The sequence below is a fragment of the Balaenoptera musculus genome, chromosome 5 (genome assembly GCF_009873245.2).
Source record: "Balaenoptera musculus isolate JJ_BM4_2016_0621 chromosome 5, mBalMus1.pri.v3, whole genome shotgun sequence".
Lineage (NCBI taxonomy): Eukaryota > Metazoa > Chordata > Mammalia > Artiodactyla > Balaenopteridae > Balaenoptera > Balaenoptera musculus.
In genome coordinates this window covers 103,953,088-103,972,422 of record NC_045789.1, presented here as the reverse complement: position 1 = coordinate 103,972,422, position 19,335 = coordinate 103,953,088, and the positions used below count along the sequence as shown (strand labels likewise).

Genomic DNA, 19,335 nt, shown 5'->3' with positions numbered 1-19,335 from the left:
CCCAGCCACAGGTGTGAACTCCTGGCTCCAGGTGTAAGACCTGAGGGTACGACTCTTGCCCTGCCACTTCCTGCAGTATGACCTTGAGCAGATCATTAACCTCTCCCGGCCTCAGTTTCCTTATGCATAAAGTGGAGAGAACAATATTATTTACCTTATAGGAATGTTGCAAGGAATACTGAAATGTGTAATGTATGACAAATGCTTAGCACTGTGCCAGCCCCACAGTAAATGTTCAGCGTCAGCTGCTGGCATTAGTCCCAGGGTCTGTAAGGATCAATGTTAGTAATTTGTTAGTATTTGTACTAGTGTTAAAAGGTCAGGGCAGATGCTGCCCTACTGTGCTGTCACCTGGTGTCCCTGTGGATACCTTGCTGTATATACCATGGGCATACCCTGTCCCTGACAACACTGTCATAAAATGGATTAACCCTAAAGTCATGCTCCATTACAAAGCCACAAAATTATCTCTATTAAAATGACTTGCCATAAAATCCTCAAATAGGACCCCAAATTGCACATTTAATCCCCCTTCTCCTACCCCAATCTCTAGCACATTACTGGTTAATTGCATTTCTAAGACGGAGCTCAGGACTCTCACCCGGAACTTCTGATTGATGGGATAGACGACTTTTGCCTTCAGTGCAAACGCTGTGATATTGCTATTGAAAGATGGCTCACATTCCTAGGAAGGAAAAAAAAAAAAACAAATGGCATGGGGGCTTTCGGTAAAATGAAGGACAAACCACCAAGAGTTTCCAAAATGCCACATCCCATTTGTAACAGTGGCCTCGGGAAGGGACCATAATAAGCACATTTAGACCCAAGTAGTGCTCACTTGCTAGAAGGATGGATGGATGGATGGAAGGATGGATGGATGGATGGATGAATGGATGGACAGATGGACAGATGAATGGGCAGGTGGATGGATGGATAGATGGGTGTAGGGATGGGTGTGGGAGGGATAGATGTACAGATGGGTGGGTGGGCGAACGGACCGATGTTAAATAGCACATTCTTCATTTAATTCCAAGCCTTCAGCTTTGGAAGACATATGGATTTAAATAACTTGACAGCACCAAAAGTTTTTCTAAAAATTGTGAACCACTTTTTGGTGGAATAAGAAACCAAATATTTTTAGCACTGCCAGGTGTACAAGCGCTTACGTGTGGCAATATTCATGCAAGGCTTTTGATTAGACCCTTAAATGAAAAGTAGTGGTTGGACAGGTCTTTTCACTTTTCTGAGCCTCAGTCTTCGCAGACAGTAAGCAGGTAGCGCATCTGGCCCCAAGGACGGCGCGGACAAAGCTCCCAGCAGAGCTGCTGGAACAGAGCAGAAGCGAGGCGATGGACAGCTATACGTCACAGTAGTAAAGAGACACCACCAAACACTGCTCAGGAACCAGCTCCCCAACCGCAGCTCGATGGACTGATTCCTGCCTGCTCCACACGACACAGAAAGGCCCCACATCCTTCCCATATCGCTCTCCTGTCAGGGTCGCCCCTGCACTTTGCATGGTCGGTGCTGAATAAATGCTTGGCCACAACCAGCGGGTGAATGAAGTTGAGCGGGCAGCAGTTCAGGAGCCCGGCGCTCCAGGCCAGGAGGAACCTCTACTCAGCAATTCTGACCTGGCTGGCAGGTGAAAACTGCATCCACATCGATTCCAACGCTTTGCAACTAAGTCTTAAAAAAAGGAACTCCGTAACAAATGACTGATTTCTGAGTGCTGAGTTCTCCTTGGAATTACATATCCTATCACGAGGAAAGCGGAAGAATTTATCGCTTCCTCACGTTGTGTGACGTTGAAACAGCACCCGACAGAGCCCGTGACGTGGCCTGTATACATCTCCAGAGAGGGTGTCGCTGTGTGCCCTTCTGAGCAGGGCAGGGGGGAAGCTCTGGGGCAAGGGCCCCAGTTCTTGTCATGTCTATCTCTGTCTTCGGACTCGCAAAAACAGACTTAGATGACAAGAATGGGGAAAGACCACCAACATGTGGTCCTTAAACTTAAGGACCATTCATATGTCCATCTATCCATCCTTAAACTTCCAAGGATCCTGCCATTTCCCAGATGGGGAAGATGACACAGAGAGGTTGAGCTGTGCACCCAAGGTAACACAGCTATTAAATGTCAGAATCAGGATTTGAATCAAATTCCCTGGCTCCAGAGTCCCTCCTCTTCAGCTGACACCATCCATCTCCTTCGACATGACACAAATAAGAACAAGAGGAAGAGCCATGCTTCACCATGCCCCAGGGACACAAGTTGGATCCTGAGATACTTGTCGCTCCCATATCTGCCACATCCAATGGACCACAAATCCCACCAATTTAACCTCCTAAACATCTCTCAAATCCACAGCCCTGGCCCAAGCCACCATTATATTTACCCCAAGGGGCAGCAATAGCCTCTTACCTGGCTCCCCATCCATGTATTGAGGGCCTACTATGTGCTGGCACTTGATGCGTGTTTGCTCATTTCCTTATCACACAACAGTCAGCTGGGGGAGGCTGGTGCTATCACGATCAGGCCCATTTTACGGAAAGGCAAAGGAAGGCTCAGAGGTGGACTCTTTCCAATCCATTCTTCCCTCGTGGCCATCAAAAAACATGCAATTCCCATCACTTCCTGGCTTAAAACCCTTCCTGGCTTTCCTTGGATCCGAGGGAGCAGAGCAAGGCCTGTCCCCAGCTCCCAGCAGCCAGTCCCACTCTCTTAGCTGGGGGACTGGTACAACAGCAAAGCGTGGCCATAAGACTAAAAAGGCTGACTTCAGAACGGGTGACATAATCTGTGGGGCTCCGTGCAAAATGAAAACAGCGGCAGGGTCTTAGTCAAAATGATTAAGAATTTCAAGACAGTGAAGTCCAGAAACTGGCGGGGGGTGGGGGGAGAAGGGGGCGTGGTGACTGGGCACAGGGTCTGTGTGACCATAGGGCACGTCCACCTATGAAGCCGGCCCTGGCTGATGGTCCAGTGGAAACACTTTTTCAAGGAACGATGCAAAAGCAGAAAGAGCACTGTGCATTTTTAAACTTCTTCCAAACAGAGGTGAAAAGAAAGGACGGAATGAAAGGGGTAGAAAATGAGAGGAAGGCTTGGTCTCTGCCCTCCAGGAGTGCATCTTCTAAAGAGGAGACACCAAACAAACATTGCACTTCAGGGGAAAAACATAACATAGGAAGCAAAGAATACAGATGCAGGGGTCCACCTGAGATGGACAGAAGCAGAACCTGGGAACCGGGAGCCTGGGCTGTTTTTAGTTTTTCACAGCTCTTCTTATTAAGTTCTTATTAAGTTAAGTCCTCCAAAGTCTGATCATCTCCCCAACCATAGCAACACAATTATTCAGAAAATTGGCTGTAGTGCAAATTTACAATGTAAAACTTCTTCAGGTGAAGCGGTGCGATTATTCAGAAAATTAGCTAAAACATAACTGTAGGAAAAGAAAAGCCATTTCACTCTCTGAGAAAAGGTGCTCTTTTCGGCAAATGCACAAATACCTCCAGAGGGCAGGTATGCACCCTCCCTCCGCCAAAGCCAAAGGACAGGAGAGGGTTGGGGAGTAGCATGCCTCAGAGCCTTCTGGAATTTTGTTTGTTTGTGGCTAACATGAGCTATTTATCAAAACAGAGTTCATGCAAGGAGTGGCGTGGACCCCAAATGCCTTGGTTTTCTGGGCATTGGAGGATGTCAGGGTTACAGCTCAACTTGCCCTGTCAAAATCAGCCCTGCCCTCATTCCTTGACAAGCTCAGCCTGCAGAAGGCAGGGGCATTTTGGCAAGCCGGTCACTGGAACGGGCAGATCTTTAACTTAACTCTTGGCAATTATTAGCTTGATAATGGGCATCGGCGAGGCACAGCTAATGGTTAACAGGTAAAACATTACTAGGTGGAAGAAATGGGTTAGACTTCTGGGGAGGTGGAGATCTGGCTCCCCGGCAAAGATTGACTCATTCTGTGGTAGGAGGGTTCACAGAGTTGATTCATGGGTGACCCTGTGGGGCTGCCACCACTGCTGTCATCACAAAGCTGAGAACCCTGAGGCTCAGAGAGGTTATGTCTCTTGCCCAACATCACACAGCACACAGGTGGCAGAGCTGGGCCTGGGTTCCAGGATTCTGGATCCCAAAGCCAACGTTGTTTGTATCATATTTGAGGCTGCCCTCTGTGTGAGAAGGATTTTTTTTTTTTCAAATAGGTTTATTGAGATATAATTCATGCAACTGAACCATGTAAATTGAATACTTTTTGGTATATTCACAGATATGTGCAACCATTACCACAGTCAGTTTTAGAACATCTTTATCATCTCAGTAGGAAACCTGTACCCTTTAGCTATTACCCCTACCCCTCTCATTTCCCGCTCCCACCCTAAGCGACCACCAATCTACTTTTGGCCTCTGTAAGTTTACCTGTTCTGGACATTTCAGATGAATGGAATCCTATAACATGTGGTCTTTTGTGACTGGCTTCTTTCAGTTAGCATACTATTTTCAAGTTTCACTCATGTTGTTTTTATGGCTGAACAGTATTCCATTGTATGGAAGGACCACATTCTGTTCATTCATTCGTCAGCTGATGGACATTTGGGTTTCCACGTTTTGGCTATTGTGATTAGGGCTGTCAGGAACATTTGTGCACATGTTTTTGCATGGACATATGTTTTCATTGCTGTGAGCAGGGTTTTAATCCTATGGGGTGAGGGGAACAGAGGCATAGAGATAGATGAGGGAGAGAGAGAAACTAAGACAGGGAGACATCACAAAGCCACACTGTCACACTCTCACACACAGGCCCACAGAGATGCACATGGAGAGAGACACACAAAAACAGACATGGACACGCAGCGAGATGCACTGATACACACATAGACAGACACACATGGAAAGACAAGCACCTGGAAACAGAGAGGCTGGGAGTGTGAGCTCGAGACACACAGCACAGACGAGGAAGGGTGGACTCATCTCCGGGAACAGCCAGGCGCTCTCTCTTCCTCTCCAGCTCCCCATGTCTCAGCCCTGGGAGGGCAGCTGATTGCTCCACGGGGTCTGGCCCAGCGTGGGGAAGGCAAGCCCTGTCTCCAGAACCCTTGGGAAGTACAGACACGGGGGTGACTCGAACACTGAATTTTCAGCTTAACTAGAAGCTTTTCCTATTCATTTCCAACTTTTTGGTGAAATTTGTTTTAGAATACCCAACGCACTTTCCTTGCTTGGTAAGCAGAAGCTGCAGAACATGACTGAGTGTCAGAGGCTGCGGGGAAGCAGCCCTCCCAGGCAGGAGCTGAACACCCCCAGGCCCAAATCTCAGCTACGTGACTGAGGACAGTGACCTGGCTCCACGAGCCTCAGTTTCCCCATCTGGAAAATGGGCAAATAAACAAGGTCTACATCATGGGGTGCTGAGAGGATTGCATGAGAGAATTCACACGAGTGTTTACATCACTCAAAAGTGACACGTGAAAATGCCTGGAATTCAGTAGATGCTAAATAAGAAACTTGGTTCCAATCTTTCCCCTTTTCCCAGCACCTCTCTCTCTCTCTCACTCTCTCTCTCTCTCCCTGCCTACCTACCTACTTACCTACCTACCTAGATGTCTATATTCACCTTTGGGCAATTGAGGCTGGAGTCAATTGGGCAAATGAGTGGAGTCTGGTCCTTTCTAGGGACCAGGAAGTGACTAGAAAGAACACATCTTTGGAAGAAACGCCCTCTCCGTCCACGGAGCTTATGCAGGAAGCGATGCCCTATGGGCCGATTCAGGCTGGACGGAGTGGGGAGGGGAGCAACAAGGAAGGTACAGGGAGTATCCATCTTTTAACATCTCCATCAGAGGCGCAGAACTCCCACTCCTAGATATTTACTTCAAAGAAATAAAACAAAATGAAAACAAACAAACTTACACACCAACATTCACAGAAGCCTTGTTCAGAATAGCCAAGCACTAGAAACAACCCCCACTGTGACACATCCCCACAGCGGGCTGAGCAATTAAAAGGGACAAATGACAAGTGCAACGACGACCTGGATCAGCAGGCACAGGAAAGCACGTGATTGCATTCATGTAAAATTCTAGAACAGCAAAACCAATCATGGCGATGGAAATCACAGCAGCGGCTGCCTATGAAAGGGGCACTAGAGAACTTTCTGGAGTAAACGAACGTTCCCGATTGGGGTCTTGGTTACAGGGGTGTATACACTTGTCACTCATTAAACTGTAAGCTTAAAATCTGTGCATTTTTTCAATGTAAATTATACCTCAAATAGAAGCCTACTGGGACATGAGATCTGCTGGGGCTCCTCTGGATGAAATCCAGGTAGGGCACGGGACACCCAGCGTGAGTCTCTTCCAATGCACCCCAAACACCCAGCTTACGTTCAGAGCCTCCTCATCCTTTGAAGTCGGTGCTTCTCTCTTCCTCCTCCTGGATGGGGAGCCGGTTTCCGACGGGGTCTGAACGTTAGACTCCAAATTCTTGAGCAGACTCTGAGCGTCATCTTTCTAGAATCCAAAGGTGGGGTGGGGGGAACACGTTGAAATGGGTCAGCCTAGTGCCCCTGTGACATTAGCCATGAACTCCCCACCCCCAGCCATCACGGCTGCTCATCTCTGCTCCGGGCCTGGCCCTCTGTGTGCAGTGCTTCCCTCCACCTGGAGTCAGGTCCACATCCTTCAAGACTATCCAGGTGTCACCCTCCTGACAAGCCCCCAAAGTCCCATCTCAGCGTGTCCTCAGGACCTGGAGGCAATACTTGGATCAAAGCTCATTCCAGGGCTTCCTTGGTGGTGCAGTGGTTAAGAATCCGCCTGCCAATGCAGGGGACATAGGTTCGAGCCCTGGGCCAGGAAGATCCCACATGCCGCAGAGCAACTAAGCCCATGCGCCACAACTACTATAGCCTGCACTCAAGAGCCCGCGAGCCACAACTACTGAGCCCGCAAGCCACAACTACTGAGCCCACATGCCACAACTACTGAAGCCTGTGCACTGCAACGAAGAGTAGTCCCTGCTCGCTGCAACTAGAGAAAGCCCGCGTGCAGCAACGAAGACCCAACGCAGCCAAAAATAAATCAGTTAATTAATTAATTAATTAATTTTGAAAAAGCTCATTCCATTGTTTTTCTGAGTTGGTCCCCACTTCCCCAGCTCCTGTAGCCTGTGAGCTCCTTGGCGTGGGGTAACAGCTTAACATGGAGAATGACACATAAATATTAAAATTCCTGTTACTTCCTATAATGTGATTGGATAACTTTTAAGAAAATATCTTAGGTAACCTTAAACTATAGAATGGTTTCTGTTGTGAGCTACAGTTGATGCTCATTATTTGTGGATTCTGTATCTGCAAATTTGCCTACTTGGTAAATTTATTTGTAATCCCCCAAACCGACACTTGGGGTGCTTTTGTGGTCCTTCCTGGACACGAGCAGAAATGTGAAAAATGTGAATTGCCCGATGTGCAGTTTCCAAATGAGACTGAAGAAGGCCACACTCTAATTTCTTGTCTCAGCTCATACTGCAAACAAGTGTCCTTTCCATGTTCTATTTACTACCATTCTTTTTTAGCACTTTTGTTGGTGATTTTGTTGAAAATGACCCCTAAGTGCTGTCTAGTGTTTCTAAGGACAAGAAGACTGTGATGTGCCTTATGGAGAAAATGTATGTATTAGATAAGCTTTGTTCAGGCATGAGTTATAGTGCTATTGGCTGTGAGCTCAAGGTTAATGAATCAACCATATGTTAAATGAGGCACCTTTAAACAGAAACACACATAAACACATATATTGATTGGTTAATGAAAATATTGTGACCAGGATCTTGTAGAAACAAAACCCTGCATCTCCCCTGGGAGCAATGCTTTAGTATTTGCTAATCCTGTGTTTGCACTGATTTTATAGAACATAATTATCTACTGTATTGAAAATCCTATTATGCCAGAGACACTTATCAAGCCCCTCTTTGACCACTGGCTGCTCATGGATATAATCTTGAACTGAGGATATATCACCAGTTTGTCATTGAGTTAGTCACCAACTATTACAGAGCATCTACTCAGTGTCAAGCCTTAATCTAGTCACTGGGAATAGAGTAATGAACAAAACAAACAAAGCCGCTGCCTTCATGGAGTTTACATTCTAGTGACAGAAGAGAGACATAAGCAAACAAAGAAATAAATATACAGTGTGTCAGAGGTGTAAGTGCTATAGGGAAAATCTGTGGAGGATGGGGGAATGGAGAGTGATGGGAGGGGAAGGCCTCTTGGACAAGGTGGCATTTGAAAAGAAACTTGATGGAAGTGAGAGAGCAAGCCATTCAGATATCACAGGGACAAGCATTTCAGGGCGAGGGCACAGCAAGTGCAAAGGCCCTGAGGCACAAGCATGCTCAGCATGTCCAGGGAAGCCCATGTGGCTGGAGCAGTTGGGGGTGGGGTAGGCAAGGTTAGATGATGAAGCCAGAGATTTGGGGGTTGTTTGTTTAGCAGCCATAGCTGACCAGCACAAGGCTTCTGCAGGGAAGGACCCGGTCCAATCACTGTAAAGACTCCAGGAGAAAAACCTCAGTCACCCAAGGAGGAGTATCAGATTTTTTGCTCCCCAATTAAAAATGGCCAGGAGATCAAGGGTCACCAGCCATTTCAGGACAGATTCTAATATGAAAGACAAACCCCAAAACAAACAAAAGGAAAAAGCAGGCAGGAAATAGACACTGCATGGGGAAAAGAAAACTAAAAACAAACAATTATAATATCCTCAGAGAGATAAGAGAAGATCTTACAGTCACAAAATAAGAACAGGCTAGTAAAAACATAGACTATTCTGAAGACAAAAAGAACTCTTGAAAATTAAGAATATGAAAAACTCAGTACAAGTATAAAGTTGAGAAAAGTCTCCCAAAAAACAGCATAAAAAGACAAAGAGATCGAAAATAGGAGAGAAGGAAGATAATTAGAGGCCCAATTTAACCAAAAACTGATAGGAGTTCCTGAAAGAAGCAACAGAACATAGAGAAAGAAAAGAGTCATTAAAGAAATCAAGAAAATGAATTTCTAGATTGAAAGGGCCTTCTGAATGCACAGCACAATAAGAAGCATTAGATTTCCACCAAGACCCATCCTGGTGCATTTCACATACTGGGAGTAAAGAAAAGATCCTTTAAGATTCTATTGAGGAACAGAAGGAAAAAAAGAGATACCATGCAAAATATCAAGGATCAGAATACAACCTGATTTCTCAACATCAACAACGGAAATTGAAAGACAAATGGAGAAAATGCCTTCAAAATTCTGGGGGAAAATTATTTCCAACCTGGAATTCTATAACTTAACTACTCTAACCAAATTAAGTATAAAGATAGAAAAAAGATATTTTCAGACATAGAAATTCTCAAAGGAACTTCCACCTATCCTTTTCTCAGAAAGCTACTGGAGGACTTGCTCTACCCAAATGAGGAAATTAGCCAATAAAGACAGTGTAGGAGATCCTGAAAGAGGGTCCAACCCACGAAAGAGGTGAAGAAGTTCCAGCATGATGGCCCCAAGAGGTCCCAATGGTGACAGCAAAAGCCTACAGCAGCTGTTTCTCGAACTTTAAGAACAGAGAGACCATGAGAGGGCTTGTTAGACACAGCTTGCTGGACCCACCTCCAGAGATTCTCATCGGTGAGTCTGGGGTGGGGCCCAAGAACTGGCATTTCTAACAAGCTCCCAGGTGACGCTGATGAGATTGCTCTGGTTCACTATGAGAATAGCAACGGTCTAGAGGCAACCGGCTCATATTGGAGAGTTCAGAAGCTTTCTGGGAGAGAAGTTTTCCTAGAAGATAAAACAGATCAAATACCTAATGTATTCAAATGTCTTGAAAGAAAATGTAGACAAATGGGGGAAAGTTTACTGTTAAATAGATGATAAGTACACAGAATCTAAGCAAATGAAAAAAACGGGTAATTATTAATTTCAGGGAAAACAAAGTATTGTGCAAAAAAGGAAAGTAATCATAAGTACAGCGGATCCTTGGCTGACAGTGAATTATGTTTATGGAATTGTAATAACGAAAACACCAAATACTGATCTCACCAAAATTACCCCATAACCACATAGGGAGGTGGTGATGGTGGATGAGGAGGGTGTAAATATGAAGGAGGGGAGAAAAGAGAGCTAAATCACTCCGCACTTCTGCAGTGGGAAGTCAAGCAGCCATGTCAGCAGGTTATTTAGAAGTAAATGACCAAAATAGCCAGCTGAACAAGAGTCGAACAAGATGGCTTCTGAAAAGTGGGAAATGGTTGCAAATGAACATTTTAAATTATGTGCATGTGTAACTTTGATGCCAAAAAAAAAAGTTTTAATGATGAAATAAATAAAACTAATAAACAAAATAAAACAGAAACCACAAAGGGAAAGTGGTGCAAGACAGAATTATGAGCTGGGTGACCTGGACCAGAGGAGGAGAACAGAGTGTCCGGGACCCAAGAGGGAGGAAGTGTCTGATCCAGCCTGAGGTTGGGAACACTTCCCTACATGGTTTTCTTCCTGGGTCCTGAAGGATGGGTGGGACAAGAGGCAAAGAACAGATGTGCAGAAGTGCAGCGACATCTGGGGATCAAGGGGATTCTGGGTGGCTAGATGCATGGGCGCCCATGCCCCAGGGAAGGTCAGTCGCCTTATATACCATGCGAGGAAACTGGACGTGATCTCGTGTAGGCAACCAGGAGCCACTGGAGGTTTTTAACCAGGACAGTCATATTGTTTCTATTTTAGAAATAGAAACTAGAGGCAGGAGACGGAGGAAAGGAGGACACTTAGAAAGGAGTGCTACAAAGGTCACATCCAAACCATCAGAAAACCCAATCAGCCTTACCCTTGAGCCAGAGCCCCCTCCATAGCTACAAACCTGGTCTGAGCCGCCACCACCCTCAACTGGACTAGTGCAGCTGTGACCAACCAGCTGTGCAAACCCGGACAGCTTGGTGAGTCTCTGTCAGCCTCAGCTTACTCAGCTGCGAAATGGGCTACTCTATGGTCTGAATGTTTGTGTCCCTTTCCCTCTCAGTTAATGTGTTGAAATTCTAACCCCCAAGGTGATGGTATTTGGAGGTGGGGCCTTTGGGAGGTGATTAGGTCATGAGGGTGGAGCCCCCCATGAATGGGATTAGTGCCCTCATAAAAGAGGCCCCAGCAGCTCCCCTGTCCCTTCTGCCATATGAGGACACAGCAAGAAGTCAGTCATCTGCAACTTGGAAGAGGACCTTAGCCAGAACCCAACCATGCTGGCACCCTGATCTTGGACTCTCGGCCTCCAGAACTGTGAGAAATAAGTTTGTGTTGTTTATCAGCTACCCAGTTGATGGTATTTTTGTTAGAGCAGCCCAGACTAAGACAGATACTAACTACCACCTTACCAGGTAGCGGATGACTAAACACTCTGACTTAGGGGTTCAGACAGACTGCAGTTGAAGTTCAGCCACTGTTCATTCATCATGTGACCCTAGACAGAGAACAACCTTGCAGAGCATAGATGTCCTCTCCTGGAAAGTGAGGCTGACAGTCCCCCCATTCAAAGGCTTGGAGTGAGAATATAGAAACAAATGCCCGCAAACTCCTGGCAAGGGGCCTGGCACCCAGGAAAGGCTCTGACGTGTTACTTCCCTCTTCACACAAGGAGCCAGTGTCTCTTAATCAGCAGTGGGATGTGACAACTTCAAACTTACCTACAAGCATCTTGCACTATGTTAATTTCAACTTTTATCACCCCTTTGCAGCACGACACGCCCCTGAATTCACCTGCCATGTGAGATGCTTACATCTGCTGGATGCATCCCCTTCTCATGTGGGCCAGGAATGGGGGAACAAAACCACACCACCTTATCTCAGATCCCACCAGACTTCATCCCTCAAAGAGGTCAAAGCTGCAGGGACCTAAAACAGTGATCATACCACCACTGATGGAATGCCTGCTGTATGCCCGATACCTCCACACAACATCCGATTCCATAACAACAACTGCCATATGAAGCATCCATTAATCCCTTTCAGGCAGCCACCTGTGACCAATCCCATCCACCTCCTATACAGTGGCTTTGGGGTTAGACACACATGCCTGTCATTTGGCAAGTTATTTTAACCTCTCTGTGCCTCAGTTTCCTCATCTGCAAAATGGGGACATTAATGGAACAAGCTCACAAGCTGTTTTGGAGAGTCAATGAGATCATTTTCAGGTAGAAAGTGTAGCTCAGCACCCAGCATACAGCCAGAATTCAATAAATGCTAGCATTTTCATTTCCCCATCACAGAACTCATGATGGGGCTGTGTTGTAATCGAGTGTTTACTTGTAATCTGTCCATCCAGAGGCTGTGAACCTCCAGCGGCAGGAGCAGGGTTTATCCTGTACACTGATGTAGTGTCTAAGCCCCTAGGCCATGCCTGGCAGTAGAAGGCGCTCAGCAAACTTTTGCTGTGTGGTCGAATGTTGAATGCATGCTGATGTAGCAGCTGGGACTCAAGAGGAGCTAACTGGGTAATGCACACAGCAAGGAAGCAGAATGGACATCCAGGGGCGGGGAAATCCCCTGCCCTCCTGTCCACCACGCTGAGCTCCGCCCATAAGTCCAAACGCTTAGTGCTACAGATGAGGAGACTGAGGCCTGGAGGCCTTCATCAGCTAAGGTCACACAGCGTTGTCAGATGGAGCAGACACTTCGGGGCAACTCCAAGCCAGAGCCCTTCTGTCACTTGGCCGGCTCCCTCTGAAATCACTGTCTCCAGCCGCCTCCCGGAGCAGAAGGGGAATCCCCCAGGGCAAGACCTTTTGCGAGCGATGCCCAAGATCACGCTCAAATGGACTCGGAGATGGGGGCTGGAAACCCGGACCACAGGGCCGAGGAAGACCGCGCCCCCGCGCCCCACACCCCGGTTGCCCGCTCGGCCGACCCACCTGGTGCGGCGGACGCGGGCGGGCGGCGCGGCAGCCGAGCCAGAGGCCGAGGCCGAGGCCGAGGCCGAGTGCGGTGCCCAGCAGCACGGCGGGGACCAGCAGCGCGGGCGCCGGCCGCACCGCGTCCCGGCCCAGCTGCAGCCGCGCGTCGCTCCCGCAGGTCGCCGCGCCACGGGCCATCGGGGGTGCTCAGGCGGCCGGCCCGCCGCATCCCACCCGCCGCCGCGCGCTGCCCGCGCCCGCCGCTCGGAGCTCCATCCCCGCCAGGTCCTCAGTGGACCTGGTCCCCGGCGGGCCAGGGGCGCGGCGCACTCCGCCGACTCCTCCGGCCTGTGCTGCCTCCTTCCTCCAGCTCCCCTCAGGCTTCCCGGCGCTGCCCAGCCGGAGGGAGGAGCCTGGACCCTCCGCCCAAAACTTTGAACCACCCCCGCCTCCAGCCCTGCCTCTGCACTGAGCATGCCCGGCCAGAGGCGTGCTTCTCAGCCAGGAGGACCTTTTGGGAGGAGTCTTGTTTTGCACGGGCCTCTTGTCTTCCAGAGGGGGAGGGGACCACAGCCAGGGAGGAGGGTGGTGCTGGGTTGTTTATTGAGTGCTTAGGATTCGTTAAGCATTTAGCCTGATGATCCGAGTAACTTTCTTAACAACCTTCGGAGATGGGCACTATTACGCGCCCTTCCTCCTGATGAGGATCAGGGTCAGCACTAAGTGATACATTGCAAGTCTGACTCAGCCTTGCTCCTGACCTCTACCAACTGGCCCCCTTTGGACCGCACAGTCCGGCCTTGCCTCTGAACTTGTTTGCCTGCAGACTCCTGTTTTAATGCTATTTTCTTCCAGGATGGTCAATGCTTTCCTCTAAGACTACGTGTAAGGAGATTGTTACACTCAGCCCCTGCTAGCCAGGAGGTGCCGCGTGGTCATTCATTCGCTCAGCATTTCCAGAGACCCTGCTGTCTGAATCAGCGCCAGGGCAGCCACCAACCAGACAAGGTCCGCCAGTGAGGATTTCACAGCTGTGTGGGGAGATAGGCAGAAGAATTCAGCAACTGTTCTTTCTTTAAGCAACATTTACTGATGCTAGCTCTCTTTCTGGGTGCTGGGGTACACACACACACACACACACACACACACACACACGTGCAGGCGCGCACGAATGCACTCACACCCCTAACCTTTGGAGCTTAATTCCCTGTGAGGGCCAGAGCAGGGGTACCATGGGGATCTCTGGGGATCCAGAGAGGGGTTTTGTGTCCTTAACCTGGACATCCAGCTCAAGTTTCTGGTTTTTTCCATCATTTCCTCTTCACTCCTTCCAAGTTGGCAAGATGGGAACTATTATCTAGATTTACTTTTTATAGATGAAGAAACTGACAGCCAGACAGGAGAAGTGGCTCATTCAAGGTCTGGCAATAGGAAACTGGGCACATATATTCACACCCGTGTCTGTCTGGTTTCAGGACTCACACTCTCTGCCATGCGGTGCTTCTTAAATGTTTCCTTAGGAGCATCTCCAAGGCTCCTGGGAATATGTATGAGGGCAATAACCAGAAGTTCTTGCTTTATGCTGGCTATTTCTTTGGATACTCAGGCTTTTATTTCTTGAAATGTAGTGTTCTTTGCATCTTACTTTATTATAAAATTGGTTGCATATCGAAATCATCCTTTACTCACTAATAGAATTAATGCTCCAGCAATATGCTAGCATTTAGTCTTTGGCCTTGTCTCACTCCTGGCACACGCTGCGTACCCGCAAGGACAGTGTACCTCGTGCGGAAAGCTTGGCTAATAAACTGTCAGATTCCCAAACCCCATTGTCTTGTCCCTGTCAAGTCAGGAAAGGACGGTCCTCGGAGGGGCAGGGTAAGAAGGAGCACAGGTGCCAGGCTTCCTGGCCTGAGGCTGCAGACAGCATGACAGGCTGCCCTGCAGGAAGGCTGCAGGAGGGTGAAGAGGTGTAAACTGTTGCTGCGGGCCCAGGGTAGTAACAGCCCTGCTGCCATGGAGAGTTCTGGGAGTTTGCTCAGCTGCTGCCTCCTGGCTCCAGACACCAACTCCCCTTTTTTGGTTCCCCAGAGAGGTCCCCCAGTGGTTGTCCTGACTACCTGCCCACCCCTCCCTCCTGGGGGAATGTGAGGGTGGCTTCTTGGACATGTCCAAGGGCTCATCCACAGCAAGGGTTCACACAGTGAGAACCTCACTGGGAACCCAACAGGACATGAACAGCGGCCTTCCTCTCTCTGAGCTGCCTTTTCCCTCCCAGCCCGTCTCCTTGCTGTCCTGTATCCCCATGACCCTGCCTCTCCAAAAGTCTCGCAGTTCTCTAATAGGGGGCTGGTGGGCCTGGGCACACTCCGGATTCAGCGCGGTGTGTGTGTGTCAGGGAAGCCTTGCTGGAGGAGGTGAGTCTGAGCTGAGACTTAGAGAACGGAGGAGGCATTAATGGAGGGGCACTTGGAGCCCCTGAAATCTTTGGAAGCAGGGGTCACCCAATCTGATTTTGGTAGACCCCCCGGCTGGGGCGCGATCAAACTCAAGTGTGGCCGCCCAGCGCCCGCCGCGCCAGCCTGGCTCCCTCCCTCCCACGCCGGTCTCGGTCCTCAGCCTCCTCCCGTCCCGCCAAGCCCCAGATGCCTGTGTCAGTTCCAGAAAACTTTCCGCGGAGGCTCTCACTGAGCATGCTCGGCGGCGGGGCGGGCCTGGGGTCCGGAAGCTGCTCCAACTCGGCCTTCCCTCGCCACGTCTGGGGTCTCTCGTCGCTGGCTGGCGATGGGCTCGGCGGGCGCCCGGGGGCGCGCCACGTGGGTGCTGGCCGGGGGCCTCCTGGCTGCCGCCCTGGCGCTGCCCGCGGGGCCCGGGGACCGAGGCCGGCTCCCCGGGGACCCGGGTCCCCTCTGGCGCCCCCTCGGCGCCCAGCCTTCCCCGGATCCCCGCTCGGCTCCCGGGGTGGGGCCAGAGCAGACCGCGGAGGTAAGGAGGGCCCGCCCCCAGTCTCGGGTCTGAGTTGGGAAGTTTGGCTTCACCTTATACCCGCGGCGGGGAGGCCCCTTCGGGTTAGGGAAATTACCCTAAAGGGAGGGCGGGATCTGAGTAGGATGCAACGCGTGCTCCTTTCCGCTTGTGGCCAGAAAACTCCCTGGAAAGGTGGAGACAGCGGTGTGGCTGGTGGCTGTGGGTTTGGACCTTGCCAGAGGCCGGGTCGATCCCCCTAAGCAGCCTAAGAGCTCTGTGACCTCGGGCAGGTAGCGTCACTTCTCGTGCCTCGCTCTCCTGATCTGTAACTATTGCAGGGTCCACCCCAGAGGGTCGATGTGAGAGTTTAGATGAGTTCAGGAATGTAGGTAGAGCATCTTACACAGGTGAGTGCTTCGGGAGAGTGTAGCAGTTGATAAAAGACACTATTGCTGGGGTTTTCTGTGACTGCAAATTTAGCCACTTTCTACTTCACCCTGCCCCTTCCTGTGTGGTCCCTAACTTGGGAGGGCACAGAGCTCTGGCTGTCACCCTAGATTTCCCCTCTCCCTCCGCCAAATCTGGTCACCAATCCCCCTGCCTTTTCCTCCTAATCAGTTCTGATGTCTGCTCCCCACTCCCTCGCCCACTCGGCTGCATCCACTAGGTTCAGTCCCCACCCCTCAGCCTCTGGCCTTTGATGATTGTTTCCTCTGGGTCACCCTCACACCCTAATTTCCCGTCCATTCCTCCCCCCACCTCTAGGTGACCTGTCCATGGTATACACCTGACCACTCTGCCCTGCCCCCCGCTCGCCACTTATATCCCCTTTCCACCCTGACCCCTGTTGCAAATCCAGGCTTCTGTTCCCAGGAATGTCTGTCCAGTGGTCTGGCCCATCGCTGCCCTGTGGTCCTCCCAGCCCTCCCCCAGGGCCCGGCTCCTCTTGTCCTGTTGAGTTTTCTACCTGTAGACCCCAGGGTGCCTGCTACACTTGCTACAGATTTTTAGGTCTCTTAAATGAGATTCCCTTCACTGTCTATGATTAATTCTTAGGTTTTCACTAGAGAAGACAAAGTAATGCTGTGTCAATTTACTGAGCTTTTATAAAGCTCATGATGAACATTTTCACAAGGTCCTTTCACTTGCTCCTGTCTGGTGTGGTGGGAAGTATCTGGCCCATTTTGCTGATGAGAAAACCAAGGCCCAGGGAGCCAAACCCCCAGGCCTGTCCTGTGCTCTCACAATGGCCCCCACGTTCAGAGCTCACTCACCTGTCCTCACCTGATCTTTCCTTTGGGAAGCCAATGCCAGAACATTTACATGGATGCTTGTTGCTAGGCTCTACAAAAGAGTGCTTTGAAAACCTGAACCCAAATGCTCACATTAACTTATTATGTCTCCCCTGCTGCAAAGGATGAGCTAACAGCCAGTTTACAACTGTTTCCCAGTTGTTCTAAAACTGCTGTGTCCAGTACATTGGCTCCGGCCAAGCTGTGGCTGTTTGAATTTAAACGTTTCAGGTGCCCGATGGCCCCATCTGCTAGTGGCTCCCATATTGGACAGCCCAGACCACAGAGCATTTCCATCATCCCAGAAAGTGCTATTGGAAGTTTGTCAGAAGGAGAGAAACAGTGAAGGCGTGAGTGGACAAGAGGCTTCTGAGTGTTTACAGAAGGCCCTTTAGGTACCAGACTGTTCTGGGTGCTTGAGATACAAGGGAACAAGACAGTCTCTGCTCTTAGACCTGCATTCTTGGGGCAGGAGAAAGACACTAAATGGTGTTAATCTATAGTGTGGTAGTTGGTGGTCAGGCTGTAGAGAGGAATACAGTGGGCAAAGTGGGCTGGCAGATATAGCCTTGAGCACCATCTAGACGGGGTGGTCAAGGAAGGCGCTTTTAGGAGATGACAGTTGAGCAGAGCCTTGGATGGAATGAGGGAGGGGCATGGGTGATTCTGGAGAAAAACTTTCCAGAGTGAGATCATAGTGAGGGCAAAGGCCAGAGGTGGGAAGTGCTTAGTGTGGCCCAGGACCAGTAAGGAGGCTGGTGTGGCCTGAGGAGGGGTGGGGGGAGAAGGGAGGAGTGGAAGGAGGTGAAGCTAGAGGATGAGGAGGGGCCAGATCAGGAAAGGCCCTGTGGCCCATGCTTAAGACTGGCTGTTATTTTGAGTTAGATGGAAGCCATGGGTGAGTTTTGAGCAGAAAAGTGGCTTGCTCTGACTCGTCTTTTTAAAACATCCCCATGGCAGGTGTGGGAGTAAAGGATAGAGGGCAGAGGTGGAAAGAAATACCAAGAGAGGAGGCAGGTGGGAGACCAGGCAGACGATGGAGGTGAAATGGACCAGGGAGGTTAGTGGAAGGCTGCTGAGAAGTTGTGGATTGGGGATGTATTTTGAAAGTAGGGCCAGGGGATTTGCTGGGATTGGATGTGGGTTGAGAGAGAGGAAGAGAGGCGTCAAGGATGAAACCACGGACTTGGGCCTGAGCAGATGAGAGACTAGAGATACCATTAGCTAACATGCAGAAACCTCGGAGGCCATCAGGAATTCTGATTTGGTCTTGTTGAGTTTGACATACCTATGAGGCATCCAGGTAGAGATGTACAGGAGAGTGGTGGACGGGTGAGTTTTGATCTGGGGGAGGAATCTGAGCTGAAGATCTATATCAAGGAGTGGACAGTGTACACAGGCCTTTAACCCCACAGGGCCTGGCTGAGTTCCCCTTGGGAGTAAGTATGGTTTGAGAAGAGTGAGGCCTTAGGGCAGAGGCCTGGAGCAACACCAGGGCCAGGCATCCAGCAGAGGAGATGAGACCAAGACTGTGACCCACAGGTCAAGGGAGGAAAGTATTTCAGGGAGAGAGGGCTCTCCAAAGATGTTCACATCCTGATCCCTGGAACCTGTGAGTGTATTACATCACATGGCAAAGGGAGATTAACATTGCAGATGGTGTTCAGGTTGCTAATCAGCTGACCTTATAAAAGGGAGGTTATCTTGGAACATCGTGGTGGTAACATTGCAGATGGTGTTCAGGTTGCTAATCAGCTGACCTTATAAAAGGGAGGTTATCTTGGAACATCCTGGTGGTCCCAGGTTAATCCCAAGGGTCCTTAAAAATGGAAGAGGGAGGCAGGAGAGAGTCAGAAGATGTGACATTGGAAGGTCAGAGGGATGCACTGGGAGACCTCAACCCACTGCTGCTGGCTTTGAAGATGGAGGAAGGGGCCGTGGGCTAAGGAGTGTGGGCTGCCTCTAGAGGCTGGAAGAGGCTTACCCAGAGCCTCCAGAAAGGAATGCAGCCCTGCAGACACTCTGATTTTAGCTCAGTGAGACCCATGTCAGACTCCTAACCTCCAGAACCGTACAGTAATAAACATGTGTTTGTTTTAAGCCACTCAGTTTGTGATGATTTGTTACAGCAGCCGTAGGATGCTAATACAC

General features: G+C 49.6%; 2 protein-coding genes across 7 annotated transcripts in view; one reads left to right on the top strand and one right to left on the bottom strand.

Moving 5' to 3' along the window:
* EVC (EvC ciliary complex subunit 1) overlaps positions 1-13,330 on the bottom strand; it is an 81,855-nt gene extending 68,525 nt beyond the window's left edge. For 4 of the 5 annotated variants that reach the window (XM_036852533.1, XM_036852534.1, XM_036852536.1 and 1 more), the window contains exons 1-3: positions 12,944-13,123; positions 6,388-6,513; positions 602-685 (exon numbers count right to left, since the gene is read on the bottom strand). In XM_036852533.1, the coding sequence (XP_036708428.1) occupies positions 602-685; positions 6,388-6,513; positions 12,944-13,123 (390 nt within the window). Of the gene's footprint in view, positions 1-601; positions 686-6,387; positions 6,514-12,943 lie in introns of all 5 variants that reach the window. The other variant, XM_036852535.1, reaches the window with a different exon arrangement.
* A 2,298-nt stretch (positions 13,331-15,628) lies between these two features.
* Positions 15,629-19,335, top strand: part of EVC2 (EvC ciliary complex subunit 2) — a 143,864-nt gene continuing 140,157 nt past the window's right edge. Inside the window, exon 1 of one of the 2 annotated variants that reach the window (XM_036852532.1) lies at positions 15,629-15,910. In XM_036852532.1, coding sequence (XP_036708427.1) covers positions 15,710-15,910 — 201 coding nt within the window. In that variant the 5' untranslated portion in view covers positions 15,629-15,709. The remainder of the gene's footprint in view (positions 15,911-19,335) is intronic. The other variant, XM_036852531.1, reaches the window with a different exon arrangement.